This window comes from Terrapene carolina, unplaced genomic scaffold (assembly GCF_002925995.2).
Source record: "Terrapene carolina triunguis isolate 2854851 unplaced genomic scaffold, T_m_triunguis-2.0 Scaffold96, whole genome shotgun sequence".
Classification (NCBI taxonomy): Eukaryota; Metazoa; Chordata; order Testudines; family Emydidae; genus Terrapene; species Terrapene triunguis.
Genome location: NW_020664447.1, coordinates 29,543,143 through 29,561,622, shown reverse-complemented (window position 1 = coordinate 29,561,622; position 18,480 = coordinate 29,543,143). Strand labels below are relative to the sequence as shown.

General features: G+C 52.3%; 1 protein-coding gene across 6 annotated transcripts in view; it reads right to left on the bottom strand.

Annotated features, from left to right (window-relative positions):
• LARGE2 (LARGE xylosyl- and glucuronyltransferase 2) overlaps positions 1–18,480 on the bottom strand; it is a 39,453-nt gene that overhangs the window by 11,408 nt on the left and 9,565 nt on the right. For 4 of the 6 annotated variants that reach the window (XM_029911483.1, XM_029911488.1, XM_029911487.1 and 1 more), the window contains 2 exons: positions 7,174–7,314; positions 360–540 (listed from right to left, as the gene is read on the bottom strand). In XM_029911483.1, coding sequence (XP_029767343.1) covers positions 360–459 — 100 coding nt within the window. In that variant the 5' untranslated portion in view covers positions 460–540; positions 7,174–7,314. Of the gene's footprint in view, positions 1–359; positions 541–2,188; positions 2,317–7,173; positions 7,315–18,480 lie in introns of those variants that run through there. The other 2 variants (XM_029911486.1, XM_029911485.1) reach the window with 2 other exon arrangements.

The following is an 18,480-nucleotide window of genomic DNA, read 5'->3' as shown; positions in this document are numbered from 1 at the left end:
AGTGTTGTTCCTGTGATTTTCTACACACCTAGAAGTTAAGCACCTGTGATGCTCAGCCTTGCAACCTTTTTGGATCCCAGCCCCCGTGTCCATCTCTAAGCCCCTCTCCTAGCTCCACCTCCACCCATAATGCTTTATACACAGTGATGTACTTGTCCTCACAAGTCCCCCAGAGACAGGGCAGGGGCATCACCCCATGTTACAGCAGATGAGGAAATTGAGGCAGAGAGAGGGAAGGACTGGGCCCACAGCAAGTTAGTGGCAGAGCCAGAAGCCAAGAGCCCTGGCTGGCAGCTGTCTGCTGTCGCTCATTCCCCTGTCCTGGGCCGTACCTCAACCCAGAGCCAGGCCACACTCACATTCTGAACTGCCCACAAAGACACAGAGCCACGAGAGAAGGATCACCAGCGTTGCAGTGGCGAGCAGCAGCTTCAGCTTTCCACGCCAGGAGCACAGCATGATGGGCAGGCAGGGCGAGGGCTGGAAGCAGTGAGGATCACGTGGGCAGGTCTAGCCTAGCTGGCCCCAGCATCCTAGAGCCTGCAATGGAGGAGAAGCACATGGAAGTGACACAGCCAAGGCACAAGCCTTCAGGGCTCTGCCCATCTCAGTCCAACATCTGGGCACAGAGGATGGCACTTGCTCAGCGTCTCTGGGTGAAGCAGCTGTGCAACCACGATGGCAGCTCAGCTCCAGCATAGCTCTCCCAGGCATGCGGAGAGGGCACCCTTCACCCCACTCAGGCATTACAGACTAGAGGAGTCTGGAGACGCTGCCTCCTGTACCCACTGATGAAGGCTCCAGCGTTGCTGGCTTTACCCCTTGTTACTGTTCAATGCAGCACCCTGCCTGGTCCCTGATTATTATTAGACTGAGGCTGGCACTGCAGGACCTGAGTGAGTACCAGTTACTAAGCAGAGACCGAAAAATGCTACCCCAAAGCTAGCAACAATCTGACCTAGCTAAGGAGAAGCCAGACTGCAGACCACATCCAGCTCCAGCTCTGCAGCAGCAACTGTTCTGCCTTCTCCAGCACCCCATGAATGCACCTCAACAAATTTCCATTCATCCAACCTCTCAGCCCCCCAACGGTGCATCAGGATCATCATCCCCATGGCACACAGAGGGGACGGCACTCACCCAGGCACAGGCAGTGAGTTGCTGGCTGAGTTGAGATCTGACTCCTGACTCAGAGCCCTCTTCTAATCACTAGGCCATGCTCCCTCCTCTTCCTCAGGATGCTCAGCACTCTGATGGCACTTCAAAGCAGAGGACCCTCCCCTGGGAATACTCTGCCACACGCTCCCACAAGTTTGACCTGGGCCCCCCCAGCTAGGATGAAGCACTCCTACAGGGCACAGGAGAGGGATCTCAGATCCCCAGGCCGACTTAGAGACTGACAGGTAACATTCCACAGCTTTAAATCCCTTCAGACACAGACTGGCCCAAAGTGTCCGTGCTGTGCTGGAGAGGCCCCCAGGGACCCTCCAGGAAACGGGGGGATCCTCTGGTGAGAAGCTGTCAGTGGACAAGTGTGGAGCAGGCTGGTCCCAACACCTGGCATCAGAATTCTAGGGACCTAAGCTGAGTCTGCCAGGGAAGAGGGAGTGCACGGACCTACAGAAACCCACTCCGGTGAACACCTGGAATGCCACAAATTGGGCTGCTACATGGGGACACCAGTGAGAATCCACTCACCCTCACAACCTTGCAAAGCCAGTGAGGAGGTGGCCTGAGAAAGGTGTGCAGGGAGAGGTGGGATGATGTCTTACACCCCTTGTGTCACTCCCCTTGGCCACGACTGTCACTGGGAACTGGCTAGATCCGATCAGAGAGAAACTGCCTCCCAGACTGATCCCTACAGAACGCGTTAAAGTGATGCCCTACTGCTGGGGCACTTCCAGCAACTGCACCTCAGTAATCTCAGCAGGCAGCACAGAGACCTAAACCTGTGGCTCCCACAAGATCCCAACCCCCAGCCAGCTTCTGAGCACAAGCTGGGGTTTAGTAAGTTGCTCTCACAGAGCTCTGAGCCACTGCCAGGTCACCTGATGTTTAATTAAACCTGCCCTTGAGTTAAAGAACAAAATTTCCCCTCCCCCACTCTGTCTGGAGGAGCCAAAACCATTCCCGAGATACCGGACTCAAGGACAAGGCACCCGAGGCCACACTGCCCTGGGATCCTTACCCAAGCAGAGAGAAGCAAGTAGCCAAAACTCAGCACTCTGGCTCCTTTCCCAACCTCCTCCATCCAGCTGACCTGCTCCTGTGGAACAAAACCATGACAATCCCTGGGTTGGCTCCCAGCTGGCCACATAGGGGCTGGACTCACAGCCAGACACCTCCCTCCTCCCCTTGCTGGCTGTGGATGATTACCTGCTCTAACAAAGTTTGGCATTGTGTGGAGTAAAGATCCTGACTGCTCGACTGGGAGTCACGGGCCAAGTGCTCCTACCTTAAAGGGACATGCAGCCCCTTTACATGCCTGAGCCGGAAAAGACTTGTCCAAGCCCAGGGAGCTGTGTTCCACAGGCCCAAGCAGTGGATCCAGCTTCAGTTCCCTGTCTGAGTGTCCTGCCCCCAGGGCTAGAAGTCCTGTGGGAGCAGCCTGTTCAGCCCCTGTGGGGAGACAGCAGAGCCCTTGACAGCTCACAGCACCACCCAGACAGCTGCTCACTGCACTGCCAGGATCCAAAGGGAGCCCCTGGCCTCCTGCACAGAGAAGCTCGGGGCTTCACTGTGGGGAGAGGAAGTGAGTGATGCAGAGAAATGTTCTCAGGGAACTAGAATGAGACACCCCTTCCCCCATTTCACTCATCACATGAGCCCTCTTGCAGCACACTTTAACCCCCAGCTCCTCAGAGGCTTGTCCCTGGTCAGAGAGCTGCACTTACCCTAGTGCCTGTGCCAGGGCAGAGCCTGATCAGCACAGATAAACAGGCACCCGCTAAGTCACAGGTCAAACTGTGATGGTGACCCACCTTACAACAGCTTCAAGCCAGGGGGAAACCAGAGGTTTGGGGAAAGCTCCACCCACTTGAGAGAGCAAAATGGGGCACTCAGCTCAGTATACTGTGCAGATCACAATACATCTGCCCTGTCCCTGAAACAGCTGACAATGGTGAGTTAAATTGTCATTGTTGGGTTAACAGCCCCTTGAGTTCATGCCTCTCAGGTCTATTGTTTCGGGCTGTCTGAAGTCTCAAGCAAATGTCACTGCATCAGTTACACTCAAGTCATGTTTGTAATGTTACCTTTGCAACTGGAAGTGCTACAGACAGTTGCTGCACACCAGCCCTGTCCAAGCCCTCAGGGGAGTCACGATTGGGATAGTTAGAAATAAAAGATTGGCCATGTACTGCAGCAAACTACCCTGCCTCCCCAGTAGCACTGGCATCACTGCAGAGGTATTACCCAGGAAGCAAATAAATCAGCCATGAGAAACATGGGAATGAGAGAGTTAGCCAAGGGAGGGTGGGGGAGAAAAGCCAAGAGACATCCCTACTTCTGGAGGGACACATCAAAAGGAGCCAAACAATGAAAATTCAGCTGCTAGCAGGGAGACCATAAAAGAGGGAATTCCCTCCCCCTCCACACACACACACACCCACACACCTCCAACTGTGATCTTCTGGCAGCACATGCCCCTCCCGCCTCTGACCCATGACTGGCAGGTATTAGAGGGAGGCAGAGATTCTCATGTGACTCTCCCACCTCTCCCCCCTTTAGCTCCCCACTGTTCGCTCAGCTAATCTCCAAGCCTTGCTGCCTCCAATGATGCATGCTTCATTTTCAGACTTGTGGGACAGTTACCAACTAGATGGGGCCTCTGCTTAGGCTCAAGGGCCATAAGCCAAACCTCGTGACAAACACCACAGCTACCTGTGGCTGGTTCCTCTTCTTCCCCTCATTTCCCTGCTTGATCCTTAGAGCACTGAAACTTCAACCCTCATTACTCCTCCCAACATTTTCCCTACAGAACCCCAGGGACCAAGTTCTCCTCTGCCTTGCACCTTGTGTGGTCATTGACACCTGTGTGATGGCTGCCTAAGATCCCAGCCGCTTCCAGCTCTGGAGACACCCCAGAGAGGCATGGAGCTGCTGCCGAGGGTGCTTCTCTCACCCAAGAAGAGGAAAGGAGAGCAGCAAAGAGAAAGTTGTTCACTCCATGGAGGAGAACAGGTTCAGCCCCCAGTTCCTCGCAGCACCAAGGGGCAGAGACATTTTGCCTTTAAAATAGACATTTCAATTCCAGAGCAAAGAGTGAAATATGCAAGAAAGGCTCAGATCCCACAGGCCTGGCCAGCCCGCCCCCACATACTCCTCTACAGGTCCAGCCCCCACAAGCCCAAGCTGACCCCCCACCCCCAATTAGGCTGGCCCAACCAGACCCCCCTCACAGGCCCAGCCCACTTTTCATCTCTGACTTTGCTGGCAAATAACAGAGAACTGATCCCTGCCCTCAGATACACAACATCTGGAGACCATTCAAACAATAGCCTCCCTCCTGCCAGTCAACTAAATGGGCCTGGATTGGGAACTTGCCTCCTATTCAAAGCCCCAAGCCTATTGATGTGCAGATGCTTCAGATGAGCCTTTAATTCCTGTGGGGCAGGGAGCAGGGGGCTGTTTTCCTTCCTTCCACTGGGACAGTAATGGGCACCCAGTGACACAGCCCAAATAATTAAACCCAACAGACAGCAGGTCGTCAGTGTGAAGGCTGAAGGCTTTTCCTGCAGGTCACCCATTCCTCCAGGCATTGGGGAGGCAATCACATATCGCTAGGCACAAGTACACATGCAATGAGGAGCTTTCCACGCAATACTTGGAATGTGGTGACTTGGCTGCAGGAAGTCTGCCTCTGCCTCAAGGGTAGCCAAGATCTTGGTGGCTTCTCCACAGAACAAGCATGTTGCAACACCCCGCCCGCTCTGGGATACCAGGCAGCTGATTCTAGGTCAGTGGTGAGCAACCTGCAGCCCATCAGGATAATCCACTGGCGGGCCACGAGACAGTGTTCGCATTGACCGTCCACAGGCACGGCTGCCTGCAGCTCCCAGTGGCTGCAGTTCGCCATTCCCGGCCAACGGGAACTGCGGGAAGCGACAGCCAGCACGTCCCTGCGGACCGCACCATTTCCCGTAGCTCCCATTGGCCGGGAACGGTGAACTGTGGCCACTGGGTGCTGCGGGTGGCCGTGCCTGCGGACGGTCAATGTAAACACTGTCTTGTGGCCTGCCAGCGGATTACCCTGACAGGCCGTGTGCAGCCCGCGGGCTGCAGGTTGTCCACCACTGCTCTAGGTTCTCCTCCAAGGACATCAAACTCTGCCTTGCCAAAGACTGTCAGCAACATGCAAGAAGCCCAAGGGCTGAATCTATTGGACATATAATGGAGCAGATTGCAGATGTCCTCATGTGTAGCCCCCAGAGACTAGGCTCCCCAGAGTGCCATGCAGCCAACCACTCAGAGCAAGAGGGTACATGGCATGCTCAGACTTGTAGTTTCTAGGAGGCTGCACCCTCAAAACACAGAGAGGGACACCAGCTGCACTGCAGATCTCTGAGGGCCTCGTCTGGCCTTGTTGTGTCTTTTGCTCTCTACATAACACAATATGAAAGAACTACACAGGCACAATAGAGATCGAATAACCATAATATTCTGGGATGTATTAACAGGAGTGTCACATATAAGACACAGGAGGTAACTGTCATGCTCAGCTTGGCTCTGGTGATGCCTCAGCTGGAGTATTGTGTCCAGCTCTGGGTGCCACACTTTTTCTGTGGACAAATCAGAGATAGTCCAGAGTAGAACAACAAAAATGATAAAAAGTTTAGAAAACCTGACCTATGAGGAAAGGTTAAATAAACTGGGTATGTTTCATCTGGAGAAACAAAAACTTTGTGCGTGGAGGGTGGGGGGCAGGGGTTTGAACCTGATAAGTCTTCAAATATGTTAAGAGGTGTTGCAAAGAGAGCTGAAGTAAATTGTTCCTCATGTCCACTGAAGGTAGGGCAAGAAGTAATGGGCTTAATCTGCAGCAACAGAAATTTAGGTTAGATAATTGGGGGGGGGGGGAATTAACTATAGGGGTAGCTAAGGTCCAGACTAGACTTCTAAGGGAGATTGTGGAATCCCCATCATTGGAAGTTTTTAAGACCAGCTTGGACAAACACCTGTCAGGGATAGTCTAGATCTATTTGGCAGGGGGCTGGACTAGAATCACTAGCTGACCTCTTGAGATCCATTCCAGCCCTACATTTCTAGGATTCTGTGTGTACCTACGTGTGTACACACACACACACAAGAATCTGAAACACATGAGACAGTAAAGACCACTAGAGGGCTCACAAACTATTTAAAGAGATACTACCCAATTCCTACATACTACAGGTCCGTGGGCTGCCCTTTAGTCACCTTTATTCTGTTCTGTTCCAATGCCATGATTCTCCTCCCTTCTCTCTTGTCTGGCCTGGGACCAGGGGGATGCCCTTCACCCAAGCTCCATTGTGTCAGGCACTGGATGCCAGATCACTGCTCACCAAGCTTAATGGTCAATGACAGCAAGCAGGCAGCTGCAGACAACGTGGCTGTCCTTAATGGTCTGATAAATGGGGCTGTTCAAAGCACCAAATTTAGTCCCCGTTGGGATTAACAGCTTGGCAAGCGTACCAGAAAGGCACAGTGGGGACTGGTGGCAGAGGAGAAAGAGCTCTGAGACACCCAGGGGATGAGGCCAAGTGGGAGGCTGGCCAGACTCAGGAGAGAAGCTTTACCTACTCCCATTCCCACTCAGTGATCTCCAGCTGGCTGTCTCCATCGTGAAGGTGAAATGCGAGGTGGGCAGGGGAGTCTGCTAAAGAGATTGCATAACTCCCTGTTCACAGCCTGGCCCTGGGGACAGCACAGGGGACAGCCACGGAGCACGGCAAAGAAGAGTCTGCAACTTCTCTTCTAAGTTACCCTTCTAGCCAGAAATGTTCCCGGCTCACACAGCTCCCTCCACGGAGCAACAGCTATCACTCCAACACCTCCACTAATTCCCTCCCGCCATGCCCTGCCCCATTCACCACTCGCTCTCACAACCTCCCTGCCTCCCCCCAACCCCATCGCCCCCCCCCCCAGAGCCCCCCCCCCCCCCCCCCGGTTCCCCACTGGCCGAGATCTCCTTACCTGGCTTTCCCCTCTCGTCATCCCAGCCTAGCGTGCCGTGTGGGGCTGGTGCGGCTCCTTGCTGGGGCTTCCTTTCCCACTCCGCCCTTTCAGACCAGCCACTTTCCCCCTCCTGGTTCTTGCAGCCCCGGCTCTCCCGCCCTAACGGGGGAAGAAAGAACAAACCAACCAAGAGATTAAGTTCACTTTCTGCTTAACGAGCCCCCGCGCCAGGAGCCTGCTGCGCACCCGGATTTGCCCAAAGTTAGTTCCAGTATCTGCCTTCCAAGCCCCGCCCACTCACCCGCTACCTTGACTCAAACGTCTCCTCCCTCTCCGCGGGCGGGGTTTTGCGCAGGGAAAAATCACCCGCCCGGGCACCTGGCTGGAGCAAATGTTTGCAGAGGGGACGGCTGGGACAGCCCTGAAGCTCCAATGAGAGGGGAGCGGAGCGCAGCCCGCCAGGGCCGGATCAGCGCCCAGTGCTGCGCCAGGCTCCCTAGTGCTTGGAAAGGCGGTGCGGGCTAGTGGCTAGAGCAGGGGCCTGGGGGCATCAGGCTGCCGGGGCTCTGTTCCCAGCTCTGTCCCTGTGACCTCCATTTCCCCGTCTGCACTGTAGGGCTCGTGTTACCCACCTCTCATGGGAAGGGGGAGGATTCATTAAATGAGCATTTACAAAGTGCTCGGAGACCCTCAGCTGGAAGGGCGGAGGGAAAAAGGGGAACCCCAGTAACCCAGCTGTGGAGGGCAGGGCTGAGCCAGGCAGGGGAGGAGGGGAGCACCTGCAGTGCCTCAGGGTAGGGCTGAGCTCGGATGTGGAGCATAGGGAGACAGGGAAGACGGGGGAAGGGGTGCAGGGCAGAGTCTTAGCTCCCGTAGGGCCTCCAGTTATATTTAAATTGAATGCGCAAAAAGCACTGCCCCAAACACCCCGAGAAAGGGAGAATAGCTCCCGGACAGCCCAGGAATAGTGGGAAAACCTGGCACACTAAACTGCACGGGGAACCTGAAGTGATCAGGTTTTCCTTGTGCAGAGGAGGAGGGGGCCCATCTGAAGAGCCCACGCTTGGAACAGAATGCTAGCTATGCGGAGGCTGCCTGTACCTGCAACTTCTCTCCTGCTCCGCCTCCAGGGTTACAGAAAGAAAGCCAGGCTTGCGTCTCTCCCCAGGATGCACGGACACTACCTGCCCCTCTCCCCACTTTGCATTTCAGAAGAGCAGCTGGGAGGATGCACAGGAGGTAGGAAGGGGAGTGGGTGGGTGGAGTGAGAGGCACTAGTAAAACCATAGCCAGCAAGCACACACCTGCCAGCCAGAAAGATATCATCTCCTCCAAATGCAATGCATACCTGCCGGGCTGGGCCGGGCCTCCACATGTGCACAGATCACTGCCCCAGGGAAGACATTTACCTCCAAGCGGCTCTTACTTGTCCTTATGAAATCCCAGTTCAAACATGCAATTGCTCCTTAATAGCTTCTTTATGTGCAGCCCATTCCTGGGCACCAGGGAGGGGGCTGGGGCTGCCCTACCCCCACATAGTACATGAGCGGCTGCATCCTTCTGGGCTGAGATAGGAGCAGCACTGTTCCTTGCAGACACACCAGCAGGGCTTCTTTCCTTGCTGCAAGTCATCAGAGACATGGGGACACAGGGCGCATCAGCTACCGATTAGAGCAGAGAGCCTGAAGTCTTTGCTGTATAGGTTCCTATGTTGCACTCATCACCACAGATCTGAACACCTTCCAGTAGTGCATTAAGTGCTATGCCGAGCATGAGTCTGTTGTGTGTAACAAGGAGTCTGGTGGCACCTTAAAGACTAACAGATTTATTTGGGCATAAGCTTTCATGGGTAAAAAACCCCACTTCTTCAGATGCATCGTGTGTAGTTTGTTCTCTCATCCTATCCTTGGAGGAGATGCACCTATAGTGGAGTGTTTTGTTTTGGAAGGGTTTTATTTTTACTATACCTGTTGCTCCGTATTTATGTTAGAGAAGGCAAGGTCAACAAAAGGCACCTTGCACTTGGAGCAAAAGGTAGTGAGGTTTGTGATGGTCTCTAGCGCCTGTGGGAGTTCATTCCAGTCTCAAACTGGCCTCCAGCTGAGTGTTACCCTCACTGTAGAGTTCCACTGTGCCAGAGGAGTCAGACTTTCTCTGCTCCCCACCACCACCTTTGAGAAGGAAGTGTTATCTAGGGGTTAAAACATGGACAGGTGAGTTGGCAGTCCTGGCTTCTAGGCCCCGACCTGGGAAGGAGTGGGATCCAGTGGTCAGACTAGGGGGCTGAGATTCAGGACTCCTGGCTCTGCCACTGGCCCTGCTTGGGTCCCAGGGTGAGCTACTTCACCTCTGGATACCAGTTTACTCTCATATAACTGGCTATAATAGCCATGGGGGTTGTGAGGTTTCCATATTTAATGTGTGTGAGGGGCTTTGAGATCCTCCTATGGAAAGAGACACCGCAGAAGGCCCCACTTGCTCCCCCTCCTTTCAATTGAGAGAGATCACAACTCCCAGCACCTCTGCACCAGTTGGTGAAGCTAGGATGCCTATATGAGACCTCTGCCTTGACCGAGCTGCGTGTATGGGCTGACTAGGGCAGCTCAGCCCAGAAGCCCCTATTGGCTAGCTATATTGGCACCTCCCCACCTCAAGCTGCTGGGGTCACTGGCTGGGGGGCCAGAGGACTAATTACTCCCTAGCATTAGCTATGCAGTATCCATCCCGTACCAGCAAAGCTCCTGCCTTCCGCCTCCAGCACTTAAGCAGCAGGTGCAGAACCAGGACAGCAAGCCTGGAGCGATCACTGGTCAGTTTGCATGTGAAGAGCTCACTACCCCACAGAAAAGAAGAGAAAAAGGACAGCAGGGATTGCAAGCAGAGCCAGAGTCCAGCTGAAAAACTGGGATGGGGCAAAGTTACCCTCCTTCCTTCACTCCACTCATCATTCAGCCTCAGGAGTCCTGGCTCCCCGCTGAGTGAACATGGCTTCTTCCGGAGTTCAGCAGAGTGCTCCAAGCACTGGTCTGGGTAGGAAAGTTCTGCCATTAGGTCAGACAGAGGACACTGTCCCTTACCCCACCCATCTGCACACAGTCCACCTGGCCTCTGTAGAATACCGAGCAGGGGACCCAACTCCACTCCCAGCCCTGTAAGGACCTTTCTTTTGACCCAGTCCTATAACATAAGAATCAGAGCTCCCCTGCTGCTGGAATTAACCAGCTGGAAGAAACTCTTCTCTAGGGCAGATGGAATTTGCAGCTGTGTGACAAGACTGCATGGAGCATAATCAGAGCTGGGGAATTTTATGACATTTGTAGCTCTGCAGCTGAGATGACAATCAGGGAGATCACAGCTCCAGCTGCAGAGTGTGTGAACTGGACAGGAAGCAATCACCAGGGCCCCACAGGAGCAGCAGTAGTGAATGAACAGCAGGTGCACAACAGGAGTGAGGGTAGGAGTAGGAAAGGATTCTGGGAAAGGTGAGAATTAGGTATTGGCCACTGCTGGAGCCAGTCTGGATGGCCCTGAAATAAAAACGTCTATGTCTCTGCCTGCATGCACACTTGTACACTCAGGCCTCTGCATGCAGGCTCACACGTGAAGATATATAGAGGTATGTGCATGAGGGCACGTGCCACAGACAGGGGCATGAATGCTGGTATCTACACACACCACATGCTGTATGCTTCTGGCTGTCTTTATGCTTCCCTCACCATTTTGGCAGGGCTCCCACCCTCCTTCCCTCTCCAGCCAAATGCTCCTCACTCACTCCCTTGCTCTGTTCAGACACATGCTAACAGTGGTAAGATGAGAGGTTTCCCACTAATGCCTTTCTCCACCACCCATCCCCATCAGAAGGGTGCAGAGTAATGGGTGCTGCTTATAGCGAGGTGGTGTTTTGGCTTTTCCAGAGCACAGAACTCTGCTCACCCGAGGAGCCATCCATATTACTCCTCCGCAGCTCCCAGCCCAGAAATCTCCCTATTCTCTGGCTATTCATTCCTGCTGCTTTCTTTAAAGTCACCCCCTGCCTGCTTGAGCAGTTCTGGTACTGGCCACTCCCAGAAAGAGCCTTTTCCCTTCCCCTAGCCTAAGGGCTTACCTTTGCATGAGCAGCTCAGCCCATGCAGAGCCATTACAATAGGACCCATTCAGGGCCCCAGCCTGGCTGCCCTTTCCCTGTTCAGACTATTGTCAGGTGAATAATTAGTTTATGGAATGCTGGTGCAGGGAATTTCTTCCTTGATTTGTGCCATTCCCCTCCCCCACCCATGGTGCATGCCGGGGTGTTGTACAAGAGCACAGCAAGAGGACAATTTGGTCTCCTCAATAAGAATCTCAAACACAAAGTAGCAGCACCATACTAGGATTTGAGGTCACTGCCTTATAACAAATCTATCCAAAATGATTAAAGAAGCCGTTCGGTTAGTAACAAGACTGTCCTAGCTCCTAGGTTCAATGTTTTTCCCCAGCAGCATTCCTGAAGCTGCTGCTAATCCCCAGGGCCGGCTCCAGCCACCAGCGCAGCAAGCCGAATTGCCGTTGAAGAATGAAGCGGCGGTGGTAGAAGTGCCGATTGCAGCTTTTTTTCCCCCCCCGCCGCTTGGGGCGGCAAAAATGCTGGAGCCGGCCCTGCTAATCCCTTACCTCCCATCAGAACACACAGGTGGACACTACACAGGAGGGGTACGTGTCAGAACTTCCTCAACATGTCTGCAACTGCAGGTGGTGACAGCAGTCATTAAGGGGACCAGCAAAGGAGATTCAGGGCTTGAAACAGCTCCTCCTCTAACCATTACAAAATAAAAAAAGGAGGGGGGGTTATTTTCCACTATTAGAAGTGTTAAATCTGTTCTTCCCTGTCAGTGGCAGACTGTCAGGAGGGGGAGCTGTCTCAGACTCTTCAACGAATGGGAGATGGATAATGCTACGAAGGCAATAAGGTGGCAGGATGCGTTTAACATTTTGGAGAAAGTGAATCTGTCTCAGTTGTTGGAATTAGGTGTGTGTTATCAATAGGTTTGAACAGCAATGGTGTGTCACCTATGTATGCAACACCTGCACTAGATGCCACAGAATTTAAAAAAAAAAAAAAAAACCACACACCATGGCCCAACTGGCATCCCATGGGTCAGATCCAGTCCACTGGATGATTCTGTCCAGCCCCCCAACACACATTGTAGAACAAAATGGCATCCTCCCCATGGTGTGACCTCACACACATTGTACTTGTGGGATCCTGCCGCATGGAGGATGTCCTTCTGTGGAATGTTACTATAATGGTTGTGCCATTTAAGGCATCCAAGTGTAGAACTGAATCATCCATGACAGAACAGAGCTAGTGGTGTGAAGTCTTTGTCAGGATGGAAAGTTTAGTGCACAACTTGTTCGCTAAAAATTGTTGCGTGCCTTATTAAAAATGTCCTGGCATGCCACGGTTTGACAGCCACACAAAAATCTCTTCCCTGGGAGGTGCCCCAGCATTCACTGCCTTGCCTCATGGGATATCACATGAGTTTTGGAGAGTGGAAGGCCTGAATTGCTAAGGCAAGAACCCCATGTAGGGGGAGGGAGAAAGTCCACAATTTTTTAAAATTCCTCCCTGGCCTTCTTTCTCCATCAAATTTTTAAATACATTTTTAAAAGGCCCAGGTAGTTTTTTCCCTTTTACAGGTTACCTTTAAATCTCATATCACAACACCGCAGCGCCAGAGGTAACACAGGGATTATTTCACACACTGTTGAAATGCAAACACCTCTGGGAGGGACAGGGCCGGCTCCAGCTTTTTTGCGGTTCAAAGCGGAGGCACTTCGGCGGCAGCTCAATCGCGCCGCTTCATTCTTCTGTGGCAGTTCGGCGGGGGGGTCCTTCGCTCCCAGGGACTGAGGGACCCGCCGCCCCTTTCCATTGGCCGCCCCAAGCACCTGCTTCCTTCACTGGTGCCTGGAGCCGGCCCTGGGGAGGGAGTAAGGCAGCATCTGAACTACACAGCAGTTCAGAGGAGCAAAGGAAGTGAGGAAGAACAAAAGTGAAACTGCAGAAGGAATTTACAGAGGGAGAATGGAATTCAGCCAGGAAAACAGAATTAACACCTCTATGCTCAGGATTATCGTCCCCTGGTTTTATGACAAGTGGGACCTTTAGCAGATGGCAGGATCTTGCTTCAACACCTCATCAGAAAGATAGAAACCTCTGGCAGAATAGCCAATGTATTCCACAGTCATAGAACAGTGCTCCAGAATATGAGTCTTCATTAAAAAAAATAGTCTGATCTCCCTGGCTGCAAAGAAATCCCTGAAAAGTTTAATGTAATGTAACTGATGCAATGATGTTTTCCTGAGTCTGCAGACAGCCTGCATCACCCTATTCTTAGTCATGCCCATGTGTCAAACCCCTCTCCAGGCAGTTGGCTCATTATTACATACAGTTCTAAGGCTCCAGCACCTAAGCATATATTCCATAAATTAATAGAAAAATTACCACACCCTCTATTCTCTGACAGAATTATAGTGCTCAGATAAGGAAGAGGGACAGACTTCCCTACACACTCATGCTGTATAGAAGCTTGCTCCATAAGTCTATGGAGTACAGATATTAGAATCTAGTCATCAGTAATGCTGCCAGAATCTCAGGCTTTTCTGTAACATTGCAACCATAGGTACGGGTACCATGGAAATTTAGAGGGCAAAGAGTCCATCTAGGCCACTGGGACCATAGTAGAGGAGTTGTCCCCATCATTGTATAGACTCACCACACGTGGAGAGAGATTTTCCCTCTAAATGTCAGTGTCACATCTAGGCCATGTCTGAATTAATACTTTCCCTCTCTCTGACGGGACAACACCCTCTGATGGGACACACTGAACACCCCTACCTGCAGTCCAGCAAGAGAGGGGAAAAGGAACAGTCCCCTGGCTGATGGAACACACACCCCATCCACGTCTGCCTCACCTATGGAGAAGCTAGGAGCATTCACCCAATTTCACCCTTCAGACAGACCGGTTTGTGCGGATACACAGGCAGCAAGAAATGATGTGCTGGGCTGAACTCAAGTGCAATAACCTGGTCAGCAGGAGCATAAAATTGGCTTCCTCCCATGCCACAGAGGAAGCCAGCAGCATGAAGACGTGCACCAGACACTGGTTGACACCAGCCCCACCTGTCAGAGCCAGTCCAATAGCAGCAGCAGCTGCCCCTTGGCTGGTCTCCAGGCACCTTGTGGCAATTTCACACACTCAGTTCAGCAGGGATCCTTTCTGGCATGGTAAATGACACCTGAGATAATTTAGTCTGGTAACAAGCCATATCTGAGCAGACCTTGAAAGAGCCTGTGCATCACACTTGCCAGAGCCCAAGGCCAGGTCTACACTAGAGACTTTTGCTAGTATAGCACTGTCAGTTAGGGGTGTGATTTTTTGTGTGTGACATTTCCGCAGCAAAAGCCCTAGTGTGCCACAGTTATACCAGCAAAAAAGGGTTTTTAGCGGTGTAGGTTTTTCGCTTGCTGGACCGGTGTACCAGCAAAAGCACTTTTTGCCGGTATAAGCTGCATGAACACTTTTGCCAGTATAGCTCCACGAGCAGTCCCTCCTAGTGCAGACCTGGCCTACATGAGATCTCCGAACACCAGCACCAACATCCAGCTCCCCCATGGGCTTAAGCAAGAAAGTCTTCACCCCTCTCCCTCCCTGTTGTCTGGAGCTCATAAAGCAGCATTGCTCTCCACCTGCCTGGGGCAACTGACGAATATTAAACAGCCACTTTGCAGAGCAGCAGAAGGACTGCACAGCACAGGCACCACCCTTCACCAAGGCGCTTCCTGAGAAGGCACTCCAGCAATGAGGGACACAAGGACAGCACCAGCTTGGAGAAGGGAGAGTTGAGATGTTACCAAATTGGTGTGGCCATACTGAATGAATGATGTGTGAGCATAACTTGACATGACTTAAACATGGCTGAATGGCTGCAGAGGATCCTGGGAGCAGGTTCTCTTTAAGCAGAAGCAAATTTGATAAAGAACTGGCAAAGTCTGTGTGTATGATTGATATTGAACCTATTGGTCGGCAAACATGGGCCCATGCAAAAGTAAATATCACATGTATAAAGTTCCAGCCTGGAGCACAGGTCGACCTGGTTATAGTGACCTTACAGCAGGACCATCACGCAGAGAGATAGAGCGAATGATTGATGAGTGAGTAAATGTGGGGTGATCTTCGTTTGGTACCACCCCCCAACCCCTTCTAAAATACTAATCAGGTAAAAATTAGTAACCACACCCCCTCTGGGCATGCTTTTAAGACTCCTTTGAGGAAAAGGAGTATAAGAATCAGGCAAAGTAAATTACTGTGGCTGGGACTCCTTAATGAAAGCTTGAAGAAGCAATGCTGCTAGAGAGAGTAGCCAAAACTCTGCTCCTTGGGCTCGAGTAGGACTGTGAACCAGAGGGGTCTCAAGGCAACCAAGGGGGAAGCCGAGACAGACCCGAGGGCGGAGAAGATCAGACCTGGAAGAAAGAAGCCATCTATAAAACTGGTAACCACCTTCTCTGTTTGCCAAGCAGGAACTGCGTGAGGCTAGTGCAGGGCTTGTTTGTGAAAGAGAGACTCGTTAAGAGGAATATATAGCTCTTAATGTATAGCTCTTAATGTCTAACATAGGAGTTATGTGCTTAATATAACCCTTTACTGCTTGTGTAATTCCTTCTCAATAAACAGCTGTGTATTGAAGATAATTAATGTGGATCTTTTTCACTGGTATGACAGTAATCTGCTCCACCGGGAGCCAGTAAAGATCCATTTCAGGGGTAGTAGCACCCCCTGTTGTCAATATTTGGTAACAGAGGATGGTTTACTGTCATGTCTAAGGCTACGTCTTCACTACCCGCCTGAATCAGCGGGTAGAAATCGATCTCTCGGGGATCGAATTATCGCGTCTCGTGGGGACGCGACAATCGATCCCCGAATCGACGCTTGTACTCCACCAGTGCAGGTAGGAGTAACCGCCGTTGACGGGGGAGCCGCGGAGGTCGATTAGCCGCCGTCCTCACAGCGGGGTAAGTCGGCTCGGATACGTCGAATTCAGCTACGCTATTCGCATAGCTGAATTTGTGTGTCTTAAATTGCCCCCCTCCCCCGTAGTGAAGACGTAGCCTAAGTGAAAAGGTCTTTAAAATGAATCAAACTGTGTCTGAACTGGTTGCCCATTAAGAACTTGGTATCTTGAATCATTGGTGTTAACTGACTAATTTGAATATTGTTCTGAATCATATTAATTATAGCTCTGGGGCCATATTCAGTTACAGTACGAAGAGAGGGAAATATACAGGTGAGCAGGGTTGTATTGGTCGTTCCTGGATTCAATGATGTTTTGCAAACACTGACAGGGAAGGGTCGTCATACCGGGGGACAAGGGGGATGCCCTGAAGCCCCGGGGTATGGTTGAGAGGTGCTTACTGAGATGGGCATGTGAAGATCTTGGCTCTGATCCATGGTTGCCAAACGCTGTTCCGGTCCCATACAAGGAAGGGTGTTTGGATGAAATGCTGTTAAAATATCAGACATGTGGCACTCCTACTCCTAAAAAGGAACAAATAATGTTTGGACAGCATTTGGACAAATGCTGCTGTTTGGATTATGTATCAGGCTGTGAATAAGTTTGCAGAGGAGTGTGAGATTTGAAAACAGGAGAAGGAAAGTTTGCAACAGGAGCTGGAGAAGCTGAGATTACAAAATGAGGGGATGAAAAGAAATTTGCAAAATGTAACTAATGTCCAGCAGACGGCTGCTTTAATTCAAACTTCTCAGGAATTGGAATGTGAAATGGATTCACAAATGCAGGGGGGGAGGAAAAAAAAAAAGCATAAATTGGAGGCAAAACAATATAAAGGGGCTGTGTCAGTTTTAACTGAACAGGCTACAAAGCCACCTGGAAAAGAGAATCATAAGAAATGCATTGAAGTGATTAATAAACTTGAGTCTGCTTTGGTGGCTAGGAAAACTATTTGTAGCATGGTTTTTGATCATAATCCCTGGAATGAGGAGGATTGGGAAAATGTTGTGAAGGAGTGGCAGAGGGCAAAAGCCCAAGAGAAGGTGGAGGAATATGTAAAGCCAAATGCCCCTCCACCTCCATATGAATGTGTGAAAGAGGAAAAGAATGGCAAAAGGCATAGGCGCCGACTCCATGGGTGCTCTGGGGCTGGAGCACTCACGGGGAAAAATTAGCAGGTGCTCAGCACCCACCGGCAGCCAAGCTCCCCCGCCCCGCCCTGCCTCCCAAGCGCGCCATGTCCCCGCTCCTCCCTCTCCCTCCCAGAGCTTCCTGCCTCCCTGCCGCCTAACAGCTGTTTGGAGGCACTTAGGACTTTCCTGAAGGGAGGGGGAGGAGTGGGGACATGGTGCACTCAGGGGAGGATGCGGAGAAGGGGTGGGGACTTGGGGAAAGGGGGTGGAATGGGGGGGAGGGGATTTTGGGGAAAGGGTGGAATGGGGGCGGGGTGAGGGCAGTGCAGGGGCGGGAAACGAACCGGGCAGAAGGGAAGTCGGCGTCTATGGCAAAAGGTTGTGTGTGTCATTACAGTCTGGCAAAAAGTATGGGAGTGAAGCAGCAAGTCAGCCTATATACCATAATAGGGTTACCATTCGTCCGGATTCTGCCGGACATGTCCAGCTTTTTTGAGTTAAAAATAGCATCCGGGGGGGAATTTGTAAATGTCCGGATTTCCCGCCCCCCCCCATGCAGAGCGCACGTGGCTGACAGGGCAGCCGGCCGGATCGTGCCACTCGCACGGGGCTCTAGCAGCCAGAGCCCCTCCTCCGCTTCCCCCTCCTCTCCCCTGCAACTTGAGATCACTCCCCTCCTCTCTCTCCCTCCCTCTCCCTGCATTCGCAGATCGCCGGCCATTCACATCGGGCCTCTGGCAGTCTGGAGCTCCTCCCCCTGCTCCTGCTCCCCCTCCCCTGCTGCCCAGCGCGCCGCTTTGCAGCACTCTGTTCTGAGCGGCATGGTAAGGGGGCCAGGGGGTCGGAGAAGGGGCAGGGAGGTTCTGGAGGGGGCAATCAAGAGACAGGGAGCAGGGTTGGATGGGTCGGGAGTTCGGGGGGGCTGTCTGGGGGTTGGGGGTGTAAGGTTTTGGGGAGTCAGGGTACAGGTAGGGTCCTAGGGGGGCAGTTAGGGGGGGTCTCAGGAGGGGGCAGTTAGGGGACAAGGAACAGGGAGGCTTAGGTAGGGGGTGGGGTTATGGAGGGCAGTTAGGAGCAGGCAGTCCCAGGAGGGGGCAGTCAGGGGACAGGGAGCAGAGGGGTTTAGATGGGTCGGGAATTC